The sequence below is a fragment of the Ceratotherium simum genome, chromosome 29 (assembly GCF_057802395.1).
Source record: "Ceratotherium simum simum isolate JZ-2026a chromosome 29, ASM5780239v1, whole genome shotgun sequence".
NCBI lineage: Eukaryota > Metazoa > Chordata > Mammalia > Perissodactyla > Rhinocerotidae > Ceratotherium > Ceratotherium simum.
In genome coordinates, this window is record NC_141928.1 from 951,484 (window position 1) to 973,678 (window position 22,195).

The 22,195-nt window shown below is 60.8% G+C and overlaps 2 protein-coding genes across 6 annotated transcripts; one reads left to right on the forward strand and one right to left on the reverse strand.

Moving 5' to 3' along the window:
- Nucleotides 1-1,048: 1,048 nt before the first annotated feature.
- Nucleotides 1,049-5,129, forward strand: DPP7 (dipeptidyl peptidase 7). Of its 5 annotated transcripts, none has more exons than XM_087418723.1 (13): nt 1,049-1,155; nt 1,231-1,344; nt 1,430-1,569; nt 1,652-1,815; nt 2,053-2,188; nt 2,264-2,345; nt 2,483-2,649; nt 2,795-2,942; nt 3,335-3,453; nt 3,709-3,865; nt 4,025-4,089; nt 4,521-4,591; nt 4,717-5,129. In XM_087418723.1, the coding sequence occupies exons 1-13, from the start codon at nt 1,074-1,076 to the stop codon at nt 4,850-4,852; spliced, it is 1,581 nt and encodes a 526-aa protein (XP_087274849.1). In that variant the 5' UTR covers nt 1,049-1,073; the 3' UTR covers nt 4,853-5,129. The 5 variants fall into 5 exon arrangements, with proteins under 5 accessions (XP_087274849.1, XP_087274850.1, XP_087274851.1 ...); XM_087418724.1 differs by having other exon boundaries at nt 3,356-3,453; XM_087418725.1 differs by having other exon boundaries at nt 2,882-2,942.
- Nucleotides 5,130-6,331: 1,202 nt separating this feature from the next.
- On the reverse strand, nt 6,332-21,179 carry MAN1B1 (mannosidase alpha class 1B member 1). The gene is given in 16 exon segments (XM_014781990.2): nt 6,332-7,295; nt 8,107-8,238; nt 8,311-8,508; nt 9,025-9,145; nt 9,951-10,141; nt 12,314-12,351; nt 12,354-12,404; nt 12,407-12,457; nt 12,460-12,499; nt 12,876-13,024; nt 13,726-13,911; nt 15,299-15,408; nt 15,694-15,848; nt 18,394-18,509; nt 20,227-20,335; nt 20,931-21,179. Coding segments are annotated over 16 exon segments (1,962 nt in total). The 5' UTR covers nt 21,042-21,179; the 3' UTR covers nt 6,332-7,091.
- Between the last annotated feature and the right edge of the window lie 1,016 nt (nt 21,180-22,195).

The window sequence follows — 22,195 nt, forward strand, 5'->3', positions numbered from 1 at the left end:
AGACTGGGCCTGGGCAGAGACCGGGCTCACCCTGGCCAGGGACAGCCTTGGGAGTAGGGGCGGGTGACTCCCCTTCCATCTGCAGCCTGGGGCAGGGCGACCTCCCCACACTCGCTCTGGGCTGTGGTAGATGTGGCCCCACCTGTGGCTGAGCTGGCTGCTCGCCTCTGCTGGTCTGGCCCGTCACCCAGGCCCTGGACTGGACTCCAGGGGAAAGGTGGCCCCTTCCCTCCTCTGGGTACTGGCACCTCCCAGGCCTGTCTCAGGGAGGAGCCCGTGAACGGACTGGCCTGAGGGGGCGGGGAGAGGGTCCCAGCTCCCAGCAGGGGCCTTGGCCCCTTCCTCCTCCATTCCTGAGCTGCCCAATCCCCCAGGGGTACACCCCAAACTCCTGTCTGGGCTCCAAGGCCCCCCGCCCGCTCCCCTGGCGCAGCCCCACAGCCCTGTGCTATCCCTTGGACAGCCCTGTGCTCCTTTCTCAGGGCCACTGACCCTCTGCGTGGGAACCCCCGTCCCCAACCACCCCCATCTTCCCAAGCTTCCTTCCATCCCCCATCAGGGACCCTGCCCTGGAGAGCCACTCCTCCCCCGTGGGCTGTCTACAGGAGGACCCGGCCCAGAACATCGCTGTGTGGCCCTGAGGCTGGGAGGGGGCCTGGTAGGGAGCCGAGCACTTCTTGCCTGGGTGTGTGTGTGGTGGTGACACATCGCCCAGCGCCGGCCCCACAGGGCGGAGGGTGCGTGTGGCCACTGAGCGAGGACCAGCCTGGAGGACCCAGCGGGGAGGTGTGGGGCAGGGCTGGCACCAGGGCGACCCTCCTGCTCCCCGGGATCTCACTGTGCGCTGGGATCACGTCCTGCCCCAGCACCAGGTCCTGGAACCCTATGCGTGCTTCACATGTCCCCACGGCAACCGTCTCCGTGGTGACACACTGGGGGCCAGCAACCTATGGGAGGACCGGGAAACTAGGCTGGCTCTGCTCACTCACAGCCCCACCCAGACTGTCACGTGCGGGTGTCCCGCGAGTCATGTGACCCCGCTCACGTGACCCGCCACTGCCGGCAAAGCAGACATGAGCCCCCAGCCCCGGGCAGCCCTGCCCTGGGCCCTGGCCCTGCTGCTGGCACTGGGGCTGCGAGGCCTGGAGGCTGGGGGTGAGTGCGGACCCGCGGGGACCCTCCCCGCCATCCCCCGTGTCCCCCCGACCGCTGAGTATCGTGTCTCTCCAGCCCATAGAGCGACAGACCCCGACTTCCAGGAGCACTACTTTGAGCAGCTTCTGGACCATTTCAACTTCGAGAGGTTTGGCAACAAGACCTTCCGCCAGCGGTACCTGGTGTCAGGTGAGGTCGCCCTGGGGACCCCGGGACCCCGCGACCCCGGGGGGCCTGTCCCACGCCTCACCCACCCCCTGCCTGCCTCCAACAGAGAAGTTCTGGAAAAGGGGCGAGGGGCCCATCTTCTTCTACACCGGCAATGAGGGGGACGTGTGGTCCTTCGCCAACAACTCAGGCTTCATCCTGGAGCTGGCAGCACAGCAGGCGGCCCTGGTCATCTTTGCGGAGCACGTGGGTCCCCGGGCAGCGGGCTGCGGGCTCGGGGGCTGGGCGGGAGGCCGCGGAATCAGCGTCTGCCGTCGCCCGCCCACAGCGCTACTACGGAAAGTCGCTCCCGTTCGGCGAGTGGTCCACGCGGCGCGGGCACACGGAGCTGCTGACCGTGGAGCAGGCGCTGGCCGACTTTGCCAGGCTGCTCCGGGCGCTGCGGCGGGACCTCGGGGCCGTGGATGCCCCCGCCATCACCTTCGGCGGAAGGTGGGTGTCCCTGTGAGGAACAAGTGTGGAGTTGGCCCCAGGGCCAAACTTTCTGTGGGTCTTACATGCTTCAGGTCCTTCTTGGGGGCGCCCACGGGCTCTGGGGGGGGACGCGGGTGCTGGGGTGCAGGCCCGGCCCGGAGAGGCGGCCTGGGAAAGGCTGCCGCCAGAATCTCCCTGGGGCGGGTGTGCACTGCGGTGGGAGGGCCACGGACCTGACCCTGCGCCTCCGCCCAGCTACGGGGGGATGCTCAGCGCCTACATGAGGATAAAGTACCCCCATCTCGTGGCGGGGGCGCTGGCGGCCAGCGCACCCGTCCTAGCTGTGGCCGGCCTCGTCGACTCCCACCAGTTCTTCCGGGACGTCTCATTGGTGAGTGGGGGCTCCGGGGCGTGGGCCAGCCCGGGGCGTGGCGGCGGCTGCAGCCACAACCAGCCCTCTCTCCAGGACTTTGAGAGCCAGAGTCCCAAGTGTGCCCAGGGTGTGCGGGACGCGTTCCGGCAGATCAAGGACTTGTTCCTACAGGGAGGTGAGGGCTGCACACCCTCCTGCCGACCACCCCGCACCTCCCCCCCCCTCACCTGATGGCCACGCCTCACACACCCCGTCCCCCACCCCACATGCGGCGGCAGCCTCCAAACGCCCTTGTCCTCCCCCTCCTGGCAGCCTACGATACGGTCAGCCAGGAGTTCGGCACCTGCCAGCTGCTCTCTGACCCAAAGGACCTGACCCAGCTTTTTGGGTTCGCCCGGAACGCCTTCACCGTGCTGGCCATGATGGACTACCCGTACCCCGTCGACTTCCTAGGGCAGCTTCCTGCCAACCCCGTCAAGGCGAGGAGGCCTGCTCCCGGCGCAGGGAGAGGCGGGCTGGAGTCTGGGGAGGGCAGTGCCCCAAGCACAGAGATGGGCCCAGCTGCCCTGGGGTGGTCAGTGCCGGCCAGCCCTCCGCTCTGAGGGTCTCCCACCCACTCTGCAGCTTGGGACCAGGGAAGAGCAAGCGGGGAGGAGGGCTGCAGGCCGCAAGTGGGGGTCTCCTGCTGAGCACTCTGCCGGCACCCCCCAGGTCGGCTGCGACCGGCTGCTGAGTGAGAGCCAGAGGATCAAGGGGCTCCGAGCACTGGCGGGTGCGTCTGCCCCTCAGCCCTGGGCCACTGCCCAGTGTAGCGGCCCGACATCGGTGTGGGCGGGTGGGCCGAGGAGTAGGCGGGCGGCAGCCAGGTCCAGCGAGGGCCCTGTGGAGGCAGGGAGCAGAGATGACCCCACACAGTCCCTGGGGGAGGAAGTGGCCACACCCCCTCCTGGCCCAGCCGGGGGGTGCTGCTTCAAGGGGCCTCTGGGAGGTCCAGGCGGGGAGGCCCTGCTGGGAGGGGGAACTTCCAGTGGGCCCCCTCAGCAGCTAGGGCAGGAGCTGACAGCACAGACACCAAGGACCCCACTCCTCACTGGGCACACAGGCCCCCTCTGAAGGGGCAGGGTGGGTGTCCAGGTGCCTGGCCCCAGCCCCCCTCTCCTCCAGGGCTGGTGTACAACTCCTCAGGGACAGAGTCCTGCTACGACATCTACCAACAGTACCAGGCCTGCGCAGACCCCACGGGCTGTGGCTTGGGCCCCAACGCCAAGGCCTGGGACTACCAGGTATGGGGGTGCTGGGGGCCGGGACTGCCAGGGATAGAGGTGGTGGGGGCCTGGGACTACCAGGGATGGGACTGCTGGGGACCGGGGCTTGCCAGGGATGGGGCTGCTGGGGGCCGGGGCCTGCCAGGGATGGGGCGGCTGGGGGCCTGTGACTACCAGGGATGGGGTGGTAAGGGCCTGGGACTGCCAGGGATGGGGGAGCTGAATGAGGTGACCCACCCCACCAGCCTGACCACAGTGTGGGGCGTCCTGCAGGCCTGCACCGAGATCAACCTGACATTTTCCAGCAACAACGTGACGGACATCTTCCCCGAACTGCTGTTCACTGAGACCCTCCGCCAGCAGTACTGCCTGAACACGTGGGATGTGTGGCCCCGGCGGGACTGGCTGCAGACCAGCTTCGGGGGGGGCGGTGAGGCTCAAGGCAGGGGCTGGGGGGTTGCATCCTTACCTCTGCACTGAGCTGGCTCTGCCCCCCCACTCCCAGGGGCACAGCTGGGGTCTGATCTGCCCCACGGGTCACTAATCCAGGGTCCCCCGTCCCCACCACCGCTTGCTCTGTCCCTTTCAGACCTCAAAGCTGCCAGCAACATCATCTTCTCCAACGGTGACCTGGACCCCTGGGCAGGTGGTGGGGTGAGTCATGGCCCGGCAGCCACTGCCCCTGGGTGGGTCCTAGCACCCTTGGCTCTGACCCAGCTGTGGCCGTCAGTCTTCAATAGCGGTCCTGTCCAGGGTTTTCCCTCTGGGTTTGCCAGAATCTCACAAGAACTGATGTTGCCTTTGCTGATATCCACATCTCAGTTCTGTACCTCCTTCATTTTTGCTCCAATCTTCATTATTTCCTCTCCCTTTTTTGGTTCTTTTCCTGACTTCCTACTGTGAACTGACATCCGGCTCATTAATCTTCACCTCTCCTTTCTAACGGGACCATTCGAGGCTATGCAGTCACCTCAAGTTACTGCTTTAGCTGCGGCCCACAAGCAGGCTGCGCGGGGAGGGCTGAGGTGGGGCTGTGGCAGAGCGCACACCGCACACCTGACGGGAGCCTCCCTCCGTGGACACAGATCCAGAGTAACCTGAGCGCGTCTGTCCTCGCCATCACCATCCAGGGGGGAGCCCATCACCTAGACCTCAGGTGCAGACCTGACCCGGGAGGGGTTGCTGCATCAGGCCGGGGACAACAGCTGGATGTGGGCTGGAGGTGGCGTGAGGCTCCAGGTCTGCCTGCCCAGCTGAGGGTCCCCCATGCCTGCTCCTCAGAGCGTCCCACCCAGAAGACCCCGTGTCCGCTGTGGAGGCACGCAAGCTAGAGGCCAGCCTCATCGGTGAGTGGGTCAGGGCAGCCAGACATGAGCAGTGGCTGCAGCTGGCACAGCATGGGGGCCACAGAGCCTGAGGGGCGCTCCCCCAACGAGGACCAGAAAGGACAGCAGGGGAGTGTCTCGGGAGAGATTCCGGGGGCGAGGAGCCGCAGCCGATCTTCCTGAACCCGGAGCTCCGCCCAGGGTGGCCAGCCAGGCACCTTGCCCGGGGCAGAACAAATGTCTGGCATCCTGGCCAATCACCTCGTGTCCTGTCTGTGGTCTGCGCGGGAGAAGGGAGCCCGACATGGTGAATGTGTGGCACACAACCTCCTAAAATCAGCTGCACACTTAATAAAACAGAATCCTCAACCCCGTGGTTTGCTGTTTTGGGGTGACAGGGGCGGGGGGGGCCTTTCCCGTGGCCAGCTGACCTGCAACACCAAACACGAGAGGCTGCCGAGTGATTCCCTTCCACATCACCAATGCCACTGCCCCGAGCGTCCCTCCGGGGAGCCCCGCGGAGGGAATGTGGCTTTGCATCCCACCCCTCCTCCTAGTCCATCTGTTTGGGGCCAGGCTCCGGGGTGTGGGGTGCAGAATCTGCCTTTCTCGGCTGCCTCAGGCCCCACCGCCCAGCCGGATGTCCAGGTAGACACACTCGCTGTCCCAAGTCCTGCTGCACAGCTGCTGAGGAGGCTCCCAGGCTCCGAGGGGCCAGCAGGGAGCTCGACACGCCCTCCAGCAGATGGGGGCTTTGCAGGGCAGGCAGCTGGCAGCTGTGAGTGCTGGGACAGGAGGCCACTTCAGAGACAGGCCCTGCACACCTTTCCAGGCACAAGCCATGCGAGGTTGGGAGCCGGGCTGGGTGAGTCGAGGAAGACAGTGCAGGTGGGTGGCTGTGGGAAAGCAAGGGGCTGCCACCAGGCACCTGAGTGCCGGAAGGAGCAGGGAACGAGGACCAAAGCTCTGCCCGAGGCTGGGAGCCCAGCAGAGGCACGCCCAGCAGTAGGGGACACCCGGCTTCAGAGGGAAGAAGGATCTTCTAGAAATGAAGAGAGCAATGGGTGCCTCACACTTAACAAAGAGGGAGAGCGGAGCCTGTCCTACAAGGTCATCTGATCCTAGGAGGCAGGGGACCCCTCGCTTTCCCACAGCCGTGGCCTGGGTTTCTGTCTTCTCTCCAGAAAAGGGCCCTGGGTCAGTCCTAAGGGAGGGACCTGCAGGTTACACTGAAGGAGGCAGGGCAGAGTACAAGCCCACACCCGGAGGAGGAGGCGCGAGGCCCAGCTGCGCCACACGCCAGAGGAGAAGCGCACAGAGCAGGTGCAGGTGCGACCCCACCGTGCCACAGCACCTGCACAGCCTCCCATCCTCACCACCACTCTGGGCCCCACAGGGCCCAGGGCCTGCCCCGTGGGTCCCACGACACTTCCAAAGTCCCCTGCATGCCAGTGAGGGCAGGAGTCCTGACCTCAGTGGACAGGATGTGAGGCCTGACCCAACCACAGCTCCCCCAGGGCCATCCACGGGTTCCAGAAAATACTCGCTTACACACACGGGAAACACCACAGTTAGAGCAAATCTACTTTATCCCGATTGAGAAGTCCATTCTATCGGGGTGGGTGGGGAGCAGGACGAACTTGCTCCCCAGCCCCTCCCAGCCCTTGCAACGGGGGGAGGATCCCTGAGTCCAACGTGTAAACACCAAGCTGGCCAGGAGCCAAAACGCCCATGAGATCACAGACGCCCGAGACCCTCGTGTCAGGGTACGTTCACAGGCTCTGACACCCAAAGGCTGAGCTGCATCCTGGCCGTCCCCTCAGCTTGTCTCAGAACAGAACATGGGCTCCGGGGACCCACAGCAGCCCCAGGAGGCAACCAGAGGCCCCAGGACCCCCACGAAGCCCCTGTGTCGGGTGACGGGAGGACATCCAGGTTCCAGGAATGTAAGTCACGATTTGAATTTCCTCAGGAAGAAGGAAGGAGGCTCTCCCAGGACAGGACCACCTGAATCTCAGCACTGATTTCTTCTGACTTGTTCCTAACAGTGTCCTGATAAGAGCCACAGACAAGGAGCCCAGAGCCAGCGGAGGACCACCTGCTGCCCAGTGGCCACCCCGAGCACCTCATGAGGCCCCCAGACGTCCCGGGCCAGTCACACACCGGCCTCCATCATCAGCCTGGCTTGGAGCACGTCCAGCCAGCTGGGTGGACACCACACGGCCAAGGTCAAAGGAGGTGGATCTCCCAGGGCCAGGTCCTGCTGACAGGCGCCCTCGACGACAGGACGTGTCAGACCCCCGGGCGGTGCCCACTCAGGAGTCATCCCGCCTAGGCAGGGGCCCAGATGGGCAGTGGGTGAGCCTCGGTGTTGAACACGTAGGCGTCCAGGCTGAGCAGGTCCGGGTCGTCAGAGAAGAGCAGGTACAGGTACTTGAGTGTCTCCCCCAGGAAGAAGCTCTCCATCTTGTCCCTGGGCTGCGGACTGCGGGGATCCTGGACGTTGCTGATGGAAGAATAGCCGCCCGAGGGGACCTGCACAAGAGCCGAGGCCATAACGTCACAGCTGCAGGCACAGCTGGCTTCCCACTCCCAGGCTCAGCCCTTGGGAGGGGACCAGCCAGAGGCATAACCCCTGCCTCACTGCACCACGTACAGCCCCAGGAGAGGGTCTGGGGTGGAGGACACCAAGGTCAACAAGGGGACTGGCGGCCCTGGAGCTCAGCCACAGTTCCTCCAGAGACCCCTGGAGATGACAGCTCAAGTGACCAGATGGAAAGTGCCACATCCAGAACTCGGCAGAGGCCTCGCAAAGGCCCTGAGGTCACCCCACGGGTCCAGAACCCACCGCCTCACACACCACAGGGCAAAGGTCTATCTTGGCTCTGCCAGGGCAGGTGGTGGGCCCTGGGCAGGGCATGACATCCTCTGAGCCATGGCGCTGACTGTAAGACGGATGGCCAGGCCTGAGATGGCGGGGGCGGCATTGTGGTCACGGCACCCATCCTGGGGAGCAGTAGTCCCGAGGTCGTCCCTGGGTGGAAAGTGCTGCCCATGCCACACAGAGGGTCAAGGAGGGACACACTCTGTGCACATCAGGCCACTGTAGGGACCCTTTCCACACACACTGGTCCCTCAAGACAGGACTGAGGGATACCCCAGACACCAAGACCCTGGGTCACACGTGCCCTCAACTCTGAGGGAGAGGCTGAGGTGGGGCCCGTGGGGCTGGGGTGGGGCCTCCTCGAGGCCACAGCAGGCCCGCCCCTCCCCGATCCCAGCGCCCTCGCCCGGCCGGTGACCAGCGAGGAGCTGGGGACGCTGACGGGCAGCGAGCGTGGCTCACCCGCGTGTACGTGTTGAAGCTCTGCAGGAGCTCCCAGCCCCAGTCCTGGTACTTGCGGTCCCCCGTGAAGCGGTACAGGTAGAACAGGCTCTCCACCGTCTCGGGCCGTAGCAGGTTGTGCCTGTCGGCCGGCTGGGGAGAAGACAGACTCAGGTGAGCCCCCGTGGTGCCCCCACCCAGGCCCTGACCCCGGCCCCAGCTCACCTTGACCTGCACATCCTTTTGGGCCTTCTGGGGGTACAGGTTGAAGTGTACGATTTCGGGGCTCAGCCCTGTCTCCATCTGACGGTTCATCTGGTAGCAGGTGTCCATGAGGGCCCGGGCCAGCTCCATGTGGTCGGCGGGCAGGCCGTGGTGGGCGCCCAGGGCCAGCGTCCCTGGCAGGAAGCACACCAGGTGGTCCTGAAATCAGAGGGTCTCCTCACCACCGCTGAGCCTGAGGCCACACGAGCCTCAACACCGAGTCCAGCGCTATCTCAGGCCTCCCACATCCCCAGGAGCCACCAGGCCTGAGTGGTGTCCTTAACGTCCACAGCGCAGGAGCATGACCAGCGACTGAACTACAGGCCAAGCACTGGAATCAGTGTGGGCAGGGGAGATGCTGGCAGGAGGACACCCGCCTCCGAGGGAGCAAATGCTGACACAGGCCGTCCCCGACCCTCCGCCCCATAAACACCAAAGGAACACGGGCTGCAGGAGGGCGGGGTGGGGCCCTGGGGGAGGTGCCTGTGGCACGACACAGACCTCAGCTCCCCCTGCCATCACGGGGACAGCGTCTACCTGTGACAGCTCACACTCCATCGCCAGAATGTCATTGTTCTCGCCCAAGTCCAGACTCATGGAGCCATGAAGGAACAAGGACAAACGGGTGCGGTGCAAAGTCCCCCCAGGCTCCACCTGGACCAGGCACGTGCTCACCATCTTGGGGCTGAAGCGGCCATGGGCGAGCTCACCCACAAAGGTGAGCTTCCCGGGTTCGGATTTGCGCAGCAGGTGCCTCTTGATTCCCTCGATGGCTTCAAGGTAGTCTTCCCGTAACCTGTGCAGACCAGCAGGCCCTGTCTGCTCCGGCCAGGCCGGTGCACCGCCCCCAGTTATCCGGGGACAGACGCATAACTGGCAGCTGCCACGCACACACTAGGCCCCGAGGCCTGGCCCTGTCTGGGGCCGCACCACTGAGCCTGGGCGTGGTGGCCTGGGGCAAGGCAGCCCCTTGGGGCAGAGGGCAGGGCCTCCTGCTCCCTCAACAGGGCCTGTTCCTCTTAACCAGCCAAGACCAGCCTCTGCGGAGCCCCAGGACCCAACACGTCCACCTCGGTTGTCTGAACAACCGCCCAGATGGTGAAGCCCTTATCCATGCCCATGGGGGTCAGCCTGGAGCTGCCCCGGGGCTTCTGGTCACAGTCATCCCTGGGCTTGAGACTTTGGGCGATTCCAGTTCCCTTACGAGGGATACTTGTATTTTCTGATCGTACAGAACTGAGGTACAGTTCTCTACCTGGAGAGCGTACGTTTTTAGCGACAGAGTAATAAGAGGAAGGAGGCCCAGGTGTTCCTGGGGAGCGGAGAAGCAGAGCTGCCCCTACCCAGCCTTGAGGAAGACAACTCGGCGGGTGAGCTGGGGCCCCGCGGCCAGACCCGGACCCCCAGCCCTGTGTGGTGCTGACAAGCCACAGACTGCCGTGACCGTCTGGGCCCCGTCTGCTGCAAAAAGCCTGCACATTCCCCACGGAGGGGCCAAGACCGGGCCCGGCAGGGCCGCTGATTCTGCCCAGGAGCTTGGGACAAGCAGAGCCTCGGGGAGCCCCAGGGAGCCCGCCCAAGGCAGCAGAAACAGGCCTCACTGTGTCTCCTTCTTCCCGCCCTGGATCCACTGCTTCAGCAGGTACTCATAGTAGCTGTCGGCCCTGGCGCCCAAGGTGAACACTCCCATGTGGGTGAAGAGGCCGCTGTGCGTGTTGATGAACATGGGCACCAGCCCATCCTTCTTCCCAGACAGGGAGTGGATGTGCCTCACCACCTCCTCTGCAGCATCCTGGGGCAGACAAGGGCAGAGTGCGGGTGAGCGGGGGGCGCAGAGCTGCAGGCCAGCTGCAGAGACGGGCTGCGTGAGTCCCGCCACCCTCGTGACTGAAGGGTTCCCAGCAGAGGGGAGAGAAGGCTGGTCCTGGCCCACGGCATCCGTCAGCCACCTGCACCTGGCAGGGGTTTCTGAAGAATGGTCCACACCACACAGCAATCAGGTCCCTTCACTCAGATGTGGCCGCCTCGGGCCTGACGACAGGGCTGAACGCGCCCCCTCGACAGTCCAGCCCCCATTAAAAGAAGGCTGGATCTGAGACCACCGCCATGGTCCTCAGGACCTCCTGCCCGGGATGCCACCTGCTTCCACTTCCTGGAGGGAAGGCAGGCACGTCTGGTTCCGAGCCCAGGGTTGCTGCTAGAGACATCAGCTGCCTGGACTCCTCGTCCACCGGGTGAACTCCTATTCGTCCTTCAACACCCAACCAACCTCAGCTCCTCCAAGCTCACCTGTATGGCCCGGCAGCACCACGTGTCTGTTCTCCCAAGGCTGTGTGTACGCTTTATCTCAGCGCTCAGAACCCTGCACCTGACTGATTTCCTGGTCTCTACCCGACACGTCCACCGACACCCATCTACAGCTTCCTCCGAGGCGGGCCGCTTTATTCCTCTTTGTCTCCAGCAACTGTAGAGACCCGGCAACATGTGGGTGCCTGGCGGATGTCTTAGGAGCAAATGGCAGAAATGCCGAGTTTTGGCATTACAACTCAACAACAGAAAGACGGCTTCTCCAACCAATGAAGAGACGTGAGCACACATGTCTACACAGAAGATAAACAGGCCAATCGGCACATGGGAAGGTGCTGCCCATCATTCACCACTATCAAATCAAATCCTAAATGAGACACCATTACACACCCACTAGGCTGGTTACAATGGAAAAGACGGAAAGAGCAAGTGCTGGCGAGACCCTGGACAAGTGGAACCTTGTGCCCTGTTGGAACCTGTTTACAGGGCTCTATTCTTAACATCCCCGAGTCACAAACCACCGAAACGTTACAGCTGATGAGTGGATAACACGTGTGGCCCATCCACACAACGGGACACTGTGTGGCCGTAAACAGGAGATTCTGACACCTGGATGTGCCTTGAAACCATCACGCTCAGTGACAGAAGCCAGACACACATGGCCCATGTCGTAGGATTACATTTATGTCAAATGTTCAGGATAGAGAAATCTAGAGAGACAGGCCATTTGTGGGTCCAGGGGTAAAGGCATCGGAGAACGGGAGGATGGGTCCTGTTTTCTTTTTGGGGTGATGAAATAGTTCTGGAATTAGACTAGTGATGGTGGCAGACGTGCGAGTACACGGCAAAGTACATGTGGAAACGAAGAATTTCTTGATATGTGAATTCGCCCTCAATTTAAAAAAAAAAAGAAGAAAAAACCAATGGAATGGAATACCCAGTCTGGAAGTACCCTCCACGTACTGGAAGTTCACCCAGGAGAACAGCGACACTGCCAAGGGGCACCACGGATCAACACACAGAAACATTTCAGCAACGGGGCAGCAAGTTAGAAAAACTAAACGTGGATCCTGCCTTCACTCCACATACCATACGCCCATCACGTCACACACAGGGTGCCCGCGAGACAGCAACGCCGCTCCCAGCGGTCCACCGAGGACAGACGCCCACCTGAGCCCCACTGCCCGTTCCAGGTGCCACCACAGCGCCAGGGGAGGCCGACGGCCGGGACGACGGCAGTGTCACCAGCACAGAACTGGCTACGAAAATGCCAGCGTCTCACCACATCCAACACCACGCAGCCCTAACAGAGGAGGCCTACAGTGCGCTGGCACAGAGGAGGCCCCAAGACATACTGCCAGGTGGACTCAGGGCCACACAGGGCACTGCATGAGAAGCTGTCAGCTCTGTCAGGGCCCTAAGGACACAGACTGCACCAGGGCAGGGCTGGGGCAGAGGACTCACCCTGTAGCCAATGCCTTCCGTGCCTGTGCACCTGTTACCAATGAGGAAATGGGATTCTCTAACAAGTAATTTTAAAAAAGGACACAGGTCTTGGCCCAGGGTCAATGTCCACACAAACCTGCACTTACTGCGCTGAGCAGTGAGCGCTCCCACAGGAAACCCCGTTCCAGCCAGAATCCCAGCCCCTCCGTGCCTGAAATTTCTTTACTCCCGTGAGACGAGAGAGCTCTCGAACTCCAGCTGAATGCTCGTCACCTCGGCCACCGTGCTGTCAGAGGTCCAGCGGGCGGGTGGGCCACTCCAGTGCCGATGTTCACATCGGAGCACGGAATCTTGAGGGCGTCTGGAACGCAGGCATTAGGCGATTTCCAAAATCTTCCTGATACACAACACAGCGAGGAATCAATGTTTCCTGTCACACAGTGGCCTTTGTTTCACGGTGCAAAGCCGTCACCCATTTTCATCCAGTTGAGTGGAGAGACATGAGTTTGCTGGCTTCATGCGGCCCCAACACTCAAAGCAGCAGAAGTGAGCTGGACTCACTCAGCTCTGAGCGGATTTTCCTGCTGGCTGTGGTGGCAGTAAGCAGTACTGCCTCAGCTCACACCCCCACAGAAACAGAGATGGAAATGAACTGGAGAAGGGAAAATAGGAAACCTCCACCCTCAGGGCCCCTCGAGCAAGGACATGCTGCTTGACCACCCGAGCCTCATCTCCCTGCAGGGCACCTGCCAGCCCGGCGCCAGGACACTCACGGCTTTCTTCAGGAAGAGGTCGTCCCCAGACAGGTGGTAGGCACTCAGGAGCCCCCCCAGGATGCGGATTGTGCTCTCAAACAGGTTGACGTCCACGTCTTTTTGAAACACTAACTTGTTGGAGACCCACTTCCTGGCTTCTTCAAAATCTGCGACATGAAAGAGTAGAGGGTCAGGAACAAACACTCCTGGCATTCCCATCTGATCCAAAGCTCTGGTGCTGCATGCGTTCTTGCGCCCATCCTTCTCCCACACGGTTTCCCTCTCATTGCCTAGTGCAAGGGGGTGAGGCCTATCAACTCCGCAGAGGAAAAGGAGCCAGCACGCAGGCACGGCGAGCCATGCAGTGTCAGCACGAATGGTCCACAGTCAGAGGCCACCACACAAAGGACCACGTGAGAGATTCAGGGGTAGTCTTCAGCCTATTCACAAAACTTACAACGGTGTTTAAAATATCAATTTAGAAATAACTAAAAACACATAATCCCAATTTAAGCCCATCTGTGTGGCATAAGGAGGCCGTCAGGGAGAGATTCAGGAGCTGGCAACTACATCAGATCACGTGTCACCTCCCGCCATGGAGCCCCGACCGACTGCAACAGAAACACAGGCCGCAAATGGCCCTGGACGCCTGCCCAGGGTCCACGCTCAGCTCTCAGCAGGGGGCGTAGGGGACAGCTGTCCTGAGCGTCCCCGGGGCGCCTGGACGTAAGGTGACAAAGGAACCGCCCAGCAGGTCCACTCCATGGTCAGATGTAAACAGCAGTGTGGACTCCCGTGGGTGCGGCTCGCAGCCCTGCCCGAGCGTCACACACAGAGAACTAGCCCATGCTAGGGATCGAGCAGATACCTTTTTTCAGACCCAAAATCCACATGGTGTCCAGGGCGTCAATCAGAGTGAGGCCGAGGCCAAACCACTCACTGAAGGACCGGGACACAGGCTTCAGCTCGTCGTGGCCCCAGGCGAACTTGCGGTATCCGGTCCAAGCGTGGCGGAAGGCCTCGATCACGGCCTGCTGACGCTCGTTCGGGGAGGCTGGAAGGAGGGAAGCAGGTCATGGGGACCTGGTCCTGGTCAGGGCTCAGACAGAGACCCCCTATGGCCCCAAAGTGAGTGACCCTGACACACGCAACACTGTCTGGGCCCACAGGGCAGCAGTGGACAGCAGGGAAGGTCGGGCACAGCACCGAAGGTCAGATCCTCACACCTGGACACAGCCACCAAGGCAGCGAGGCCTCTGGGGACTGCACACGACAGCCTGGACTCTCGTCCGCCTGGCCTGGGCCCATCCACATCCACCAGGGGCTGGGCAGGTATGACCCTCTGGGGCCGCAGGGAGCACGCTGTGAGCAAAGGCATCTGAGGCAGCAGCCCAGCGTCGTGGATCACGTGGCTGCGTGCGCACTCCGTCCGGGTTTGGGAATGTCAAATGTGACGGGCTGGGGACTCGAGGAGAGCCCCTGATCTCAGAGGTCCCCACGTTCTGCCACAGCAGCTCCAGGTGTCATCAAGGAGGAAACACCGTGGAGCAGATACACTCAGGCCCCTCTGTGGCCTTTCCAGGGCGCCCCCAGGATGATTCGGGGAGACGTCGTCTCTCCACACGTGGGAGGACCACATACAACCACAGGGTTCTGGTGTGGATGAAAACCTGTGTCCTGTGTCCACGGCCTCACACACACGTCCTCTCAGTGTGGTGTGACACCTATTGTGTGGACGGCCATGGCTGTGCCATCCAGTCTTAATGCCCCAAGATTGCTCAGTGTCCCCCACATGCCTGGCTGCACGTCCTGGCCCTGGGCTCCCTCGTCCTTCCATCAGAGGCACCAGCAGCAGGAAGGAGGGTCACAGCCTGAGCCCCGGACTCAGCTGACCTGGCGCAAGACCCCACACACGAGGCAGATGGCCTTGGCAGGCACTGACCTAACCCCAGTTTCTGTCTGTGTAATGGGGATCCGAGAGACGGGCTACCTCAAAGGGCACCGTCAGAACAAGGCAGATGGGCTGCACACACCTTACAAGGCACCAGCGCCCAGGAGGCCCTCAACCACTGGTGCCAGAACACAGGGACCCCACAGAGCTGCCCGAACCCGCCAGGCCAGGGGAGACGCTGTGTGTCACATTCCTAGGCCCCTGGTGGCCCAGACACAGGCAGGGACACGAGCTCCCCCGCACACGCACTCCTCCTGTGGCTACAACATGGGACACAGGACGACGGGCCATCAAGGAGCCACAGGTCGTCACCAAAGCTCTAAAGGCCCTGTGACCCCAAGGACCTGGGCCCACCTGGGTGAGGAAGGATGACCAGCATGCAGAGGGACAGCAGCGCTGCACCGCACACCCAGGACAATCTATGCCTGTCTACACGCCCTCTCAGTCAGAATGTCCAGGTAAGGCCCGGGAAGGCTTGGTGGGGCCTTACCTGGTTGGTTCTGAATCCTGGCGGCCTGCGAGGAAGGCTTGGTGGGGGCGTCTGCCTTTCTGGAAGGGAGTTCAGTGCCCTGCTCTGGCTCGATCACTGCTCCCCTCCAGCTTCAAGGAGAGAAGGAAGGGCAGTCAGCCAGCGCAGGACACAGATCCAAATGTCCCGGGGTCACTGCCCAGCTGGGGCTCAGCCTCGCCCTCCATGCGGGATGGAGGGCTACAAGAAGGCAGGGCCCCGCCCTCAGGATGGGGCACGTATTGTCAGCTTCAAAAGGAAAAGCTCCTTTAGACATCATGCTGGTTCTTTATCTTTGTTTTTCAGAAAAGGAAACACGAAACGGACCAGCCACAGTGGTTCCACATGTTCAGACCCATCTCTGGTGCTCCTCGTACCTAATGATTGTTCTCTGGGTGTTTTCTTCCTGGCGAGCAGCACCCACAGCCTCTTCCCTCCTCTGGGCGTCATCCTGCCTCATGCCCTTCGAGTCTTTACCGGGGGCTCTAATCTGCAGGTTGGGTGGTCCCCGTCGGAAATGCCTTTGAGGCTTCTAGACAAAAATGAGAGTCAGTTATGAAAATAATTCAATGCTTAGGAGCCGCTATTCCTTCTCCATCTGGGACACTCTCCCCAACCAGACCCAACCCCACAGAGCGCTGTGCACTGGCCGAGGAGCACGGCCCCAGAGGAGACCATTTTCATTTTTCTTCACGAAATGCGGATTCAGGAGGAGCTCCTTATGCACAATCTCCTGGCCCTGACCACACTCATGGAGACTCCGCCAACGGGCTAGTGCAGCCCTGGATGACGGGTTGAGCCCCTGGCGCGGGGTATTTCCAAGCTGTCACAGACACTAAAGGTACCCTGAAAGGGTTAGAACCACGTCCTCAAAGAACAATGTTGCAGGCCTGCGCCCCGGGGCTCCCCCACTTCATCCCCAGAACAAAGCGGGAGACAGGGGCACCGGGGCCGCTGACAGAGCGCAGGGCTCAGGCGCTCTGTTGACTGCAGCACTCTCCCAGATGGGGTGGCCACCCTCAGCAGAGGGAGTGACGAGGCGGGTCCTCCCGAGGACAGGACGCAGGCCGGCTTGCAAGGGGGAGGGCTCTGCTTTTCAGCGTCCCACGTAACCCGTGAAGATGTTCTCATTTAAAGATGCCGCCAACTCAGAGCTGGGACCCTTGGCCGAGAGAATGGGGTCTGGCCCTGCCACAGCACCGTCGCTGACACAGGTCTCAGGGACAGGCCCAGAGTCCAGCAGGAGAGGCCCCGCAGCCTCCAGAAGGGCAGTCTCCCCGAGGCCTTGCACCAGAGACGTGCACATTCACTCCTTACCATCCAGCCCCTCCTGGACACCAGAGACTGGATCACGGCAATTCAAGCAGCGGAAACGTGTCTGTCGATAGGGAAACGCGCCACATTCCGCTTCCCTACAGTTACGAGTCAATATGCAAAGAGTGGCCCAAAGAAGTGAAAGAAACGCTTGTCTGCTTTTTGTGTGTGTGTGTGTGTGTGTGAGGAAGATCAGCCCTGAGCTAACATCTGCCAATCCTCCTTTTTTTTTTTCGCTGAAGAAGAATGGCCCTGGGCTAACAACCGTGCCCATCTTCCTCCACTTTATATGGGACGCTGCCTCAGCATGGCCTGACAAGCTGTGCGTAGGTGCACGCCCGGGATCCGAACCCCGGGCCGCTGCAGCGGAGCACGTGCACTTAACCGCTATGCCCCGGGGCCGGCCCCACGCTTGAAAACTCCCTTCTCTACACACTGATGGAGAGTGAGAGTCTGGAGAGTGAGAGTCTGGAAAGCGGCCTCCTGTCTCTCCCCAGGGCAGCCTTGCACGGTGGAGCCCGCACTGGGCCCAGGATCCTCTCCTGGGGCAGGCTTGGCCCACGTCGACACCCTAACTAGCGACACAGGGCGTCCCCAGGTGCAGGGCACCTGGTTCTCAAAGGCATTCTCCCCGGAACCAGCTCTCTGTGGAGGGCATGTTTCTTGCTCCCCTGGCTGCCTCCTGACCACCCTCTAGTCTCCACTACCCCTCTCCTCCCCATCCCAATGGTAAGGGTGGGGGCACCCCAGGACCAGGCCCTTCCTCCACCCTTTCTAGACGACACAACCCTGTACCCGGGGACTCTCAAACCTGTCTCCCGTGCCCAGACTCTGATCCTGACTCCACGACCTGTGCACGTCCCTTTGGGGCCCCCAGGCACCCTGAACTGGGCTGGTCCACAACGGAGGCCTGCATGGCCCCAACCAGGTCCTGCTCGGCCTCTGCTGGCCCTTCCCCTGGGCACCCTCCTTCCCCTTCTCATGGCTGAAGTCCTGCCCAGCCATTCTCCTGTCGCGCACTCTCCCCATGGTCCAGGCAGCTCAGTTCTCCTGCCTCCTGCCGTCCACTCCTGATGCTCCACACCACGTCTCCACCAGGCGGCCAGAGAATCTTCATGGTGAGAATCTCCGACACTCCTACTCCCAATCTTCCCATGTGTGTGCCACTGAAACCTCCAGTGCTGCCCACGCCCAGGAGGACCCGCAGGACCCGGTCTGGACTGAGCCCAGCCCCCTTCCCCAGCTAGGCCACTGCCCGGGGCCGTTTCCCTCCATTCAAGCCCTGCTCTCCGGACTCTACACAGAGCCAGCAACTCCTCTGCCTTCAGAGTGCAATTCAGTGTCTGTCCTCAGAGGGGCTTCCCTGACTGGAGGACCCGCTCCAGCCTTATCTCCCAGGGCATCTGCTCTCTTCCTTGTAGGATGTGCAGCACTGGCCACCTGCCTGCTCCTGTGTGTTGCTGGTGTCTCGCCTGCCTCTCCCGCCAGCCTGTAGCTCTGAGAGAGAAGGGGCGTGTCTGTCTGTTCGTCACCTAACACAGGATCCGGCACACAGCAGGTGTTCAAAGAAAAAGGAACGAAAGAATATTCCTCCTCCTTTCCCCAAATATTGTCCAACCAGCCCAAAATAAGGAGTGTAAGGTTAAAACATCAAACAAATGGGAAGAAAAAGAATTCTTCCCCATCTGTTTGAAATACCATGTATGTTTTGAAGTGCTTCTGGAACTGACCCGTTACAACTCCACATATTTTATTGAAAGTACCTTAGGTAAGACCCCCGGGAAGTGTTCTGGGTTAACATCTGCCTTCTGAGGAGCTGGTAAGACTGGTGGATTTGCTGGTCTCATCTTCTGCTCTTCCGCTGACCTGCCATTCGGGGCTAAACAAGAGAATCTCATGCATCTCAAATATGCCACGAGGCCTAGAGGAGAGGCATGGTGGGCCGTAGATACGTCTAGACAGGTGTGATTCCTTATAAGAGGACATCAGGATACCTCAGAAGTCATTTAAGTGATTCAAGAATGGCCAAAGACAAAGGAAATCATGAACAAAATGAAAAGACAACCAACCAACTGGGAAAAAATATTTGCAAATCATATGTCAGAGAAGGGGTTACTTTCCAAATATATAAAGAACTCGTACAACTCAACAACAAAAAGACAAACAACTCGATCAAAAAATGGGCAGAGCATATGAACAGACATTTTTCTAAAGAAGATACACAGATGGCCAACAGGCACATGAAAAGATGTTCAACATTAGTGATCACATCACATTAGTGACGTTCAACATCACTAATTATCAGGGAAACGCAAATCAAAACTACAATGAGATATCACCTCACACCCGTCAGAAGGGGTATAATTAATAAGACGAGAAATAATAAGCATTGGAGAGAATTTGGATAAAAGGGAACTCTCATACACTGCTGGTGGGAATGCAAACTGGTGCATCACTATGGAAAACAATACAGGGATTTCTCAAAAAATTAAAAATAGAAATACCATACGATCCAGCTATCCCAGTACTGGGTATTTATCCAAAGAACATGAAATCAACAATACAAAGAGATATATGCACCCTTCTGTTCACTGCAGCATTATTCACAATACCCAAGATGTGGAAGCAACCCAAGCGCCCATCAATTGAAAAATGGATAAAGAAGATGTGATATATATATACAATAGAATATTACTCAGTCATAAAAAAAAAAAAAATCGTCCCATTTGCAACATCACGGATGGACCTTGAGAGTATTAGGCTAAGCGAAAGCAAAATAAGACAGACAGAAAAACACAAACACTGTACGATTTCACTCATATGTGGAATATAAACAAACACATGGATAAAGAGAACAGATGAGTGGTGACCAGAGGGGAAGGGAGAGTGGGGCAAAACGGGTAAAGGGGCACATATGTATGGTGACGGATAAAAACTAGACTATTGGTGGAAAGCAGGACGCAGTCTACACAGAAACTGTCATACGATATCATACACCTGAAATTACACAACCTTATAAACCAATATGATCTCAAAAAAAAGAATGGCCAAAGAGAATGAAAGCTTTTAAGAGCACTTGGCAGTTCTGTCCTCATCCCCAAGCCACAACCCAAAACACTGGGCCTTAATGTTCCATTCCAGGAAGTACAAATGGTGGCAAACAAGCCGTCTACTTGAGCGACCTGGGGCAGCTCTTTAGCTTTCCTCCTAAAGAAGCGATCTTAGAGAAATTCAGGATTTTTACATCCTCAGCAGAACTCTGCCCAGTCCTTTCCAAACACACGGAAACACGTGTTATGAAATTCATGGAATGCCTGTAGGCTGAGCATTCAACCTCGGGACTGGATTTCTCTGTAGACGCAGAGGAGGGAGGCGCCAGGACTGACACCAGACCCGTAGGAAGCATCAGACAGTGCCAGTTAACATCCACGTCCTAGCTAGGTGGTTACAACAGGACGCTTCCTTCTAGCTGGATTTCTGCCAATCCGCTGACATTTACGCCTCCTGGAGGCAGTTAAGATAGACTGCAAGACGTCCTGCCTGTCAACCCTCAACGACCCGCACCCATCATGTTACGCCACACGAGTAGCTGATACCTTTCCACGGGTCAGCCACGCTGACGTAGGACAGGAGCCCGCAGAGCACCAGAAACGCGAGGAGGAAGAGGATCACGTTCCGCTGTAATCTCGACAGTTGCTTCCATTTCTGAGGGACGGACAGAGAATGACACTTTTTACTGAAAATGACGCAACTGGAAATCTCTCCAGCTGCTACAGACTCAGCGAGGAGGATGAGCAATTCCGAAGGTGCAGGGTTGAGTTCTACTGTTTCTGAACTTTGTTCCCTCTCGGCAGGGATTAGGGCTGGGACGACACTCCAGCGACATAATGCACGGGCACACGTAAGATGAAGTAAAAACAGACGCGGAAACCATTTCTGTCCCGTTGCATGGGCAGTGGACGAAGACTCCCGCAGCTCGCGGGTTCCGGCTGAGACACCCAGCTGGGCCTTGCGTCTGCCCAGACGTGGTGTCCCGACGCCCTGCAGCCAGGGACCACCAGGAACACACCCGTGGTTCAGCAGGGTGAGCCCAGTCTTTTCCACACCGAGGGAGAACGAAGGTTCCACTCAGCACGGAGACGGCGGAGGCGCGCCGAGACCTGCCGGCCCGGCCTCTCCCCCAGACCCTCCCCGCGCCTGCCCGCAGGGCTGGGCCGCGACGAGACGGCTGAGGGCGGCCGCCCTCCGCTTCCCGGCGCGCGGCGGGACGGGGCAGGGGACCCGCGGGCACGACCCTCACCCTCCAGCACGAGCGCCGCCGCCAGGTCTTGCTGCCGTCGTAGCCCTGCCCGGGGCTCAGCGTCACCGAGATGAAGTCCCGAGGCGGCGCCGGCGGCGCCGGCGGATACATGACAGCGGCAGAGGCGGCCCAGGGGATCCCGCCCAGTGGCCGCGTCAGGAAGCCGGGCGCTGAGAAGGACCGAGGACTCGGCTGCTCGGATAGCCTCGGGCAGCCATCGCAGCGCCGACCACACCACGCCCATCGCGCTGCGCCGCCGATGCGCCTGCGCCGAGCCTTACTAACCCCACTGCGCCTGCGCACGCTCTCGCTGCGACCTGCGTGAGGTATACGGCCTACGGCTCCTGCGTAGGCGCGCTCTCGCGCCTGCGCGGTGACCTTACACCTTGCGGCGCTTGCGTATGCTGGCGCCCCCGCGTATCTCAGCGGAAAGCGGCGGTGGCCTGGACTTGAGAGGGTTTTGGCTTTCGCACAGCCCCGGCTCCCGGTTCCCGGGTCCCCGTGGTGGCCCCGCTGCGCCCCCGGCCGCGACTTCCCCGACGGGCGGTGGTCGGTGAGGACCGGCCGGCCTCCCCGCCATGCAGGCAGGGGGCCCCTGTTCCTGGACTCGCGGGGCTGGCGGGGGCGGGCGGCCCGCTGGACTGTCCGCGCCGCCCGCGCGGGGTGGGAGGCGGCGGCTCTCGGGCTCCTCGTCCCGCCCCCGAGCCTTCGGGGTGCCCGAGGCGTCGCCGCGCTCTGCTGTGCGCGCGTTTTCCCTCCGCAGAAGCGGGGCGCACGGCGGCCCCGCACGGCGAGGTCGGCCCGGCTCTTGCCCTGCCGGACCTCAAGCTCGGCCCCTCCCTGCGGCTTTCCAGGCCAGGCTGCCCACTGCCCCTGGGGGGAGCCCGCTGCCTCCTGCGGTCCTGGCTGCAGCATTTCTGGGTGTCCGGAGGGCTCCCCAGTGTGCGCGCCCCCTGCTCAGCGCCTCGCTTGTCTGAACCGGTTCCGGGAAGCCCCTCCCGCTCTCCTGCCCCTTGTCCTCCTCGGGTAGTCCCAGCGATGCCCTCAGGCGTCCCTCCCTGCACAGCCTGTTCCCAGGGAAATGGTGGCATCTGGAGGATGCAGGTGCAGGAGGGCTAGTCCCCAGGCTTTCGGACTGAGAGCGCCGGGGCCGCCCCGGCGGAGCTGGGTCAAGAGGCAGGTTCTGGGCCCACCCCCAGGGGGCCTGACCCACTAGGTTGTCTCAGGCCCCCCTGAGACCCTGGAGAAGAGCTGGACGGGAGCAC

What these genes read in the sequence shown, in the direction of transcription:
- DPP7 (XM_087418723.1), top strand. Translation starts at nt 1,074, where the DNA reads ATGAGCCCCCAGCCCCGGGCAGCCCTGCCCTGGGCCCTGGCCCTGCTG. An exon ending in TGGTCATCTTTGCGGAGCAC is followed by an intron (nt 1,570 to 1,651) that starts GTGGGTCCCCGG and finishes GCCCGCCCACAG; the next exon opens with CGCTACTACGGAAAGTCGCT. An exon ending in GCCCATCACCTAGACCTCAG is followed by an intron (nt 4,592 to 4,716) that starts GTGCAGACCTGA and finishes CCTGCTCCTCAG; the next exon opens with AGCGTCCCACCCAGAAGACC.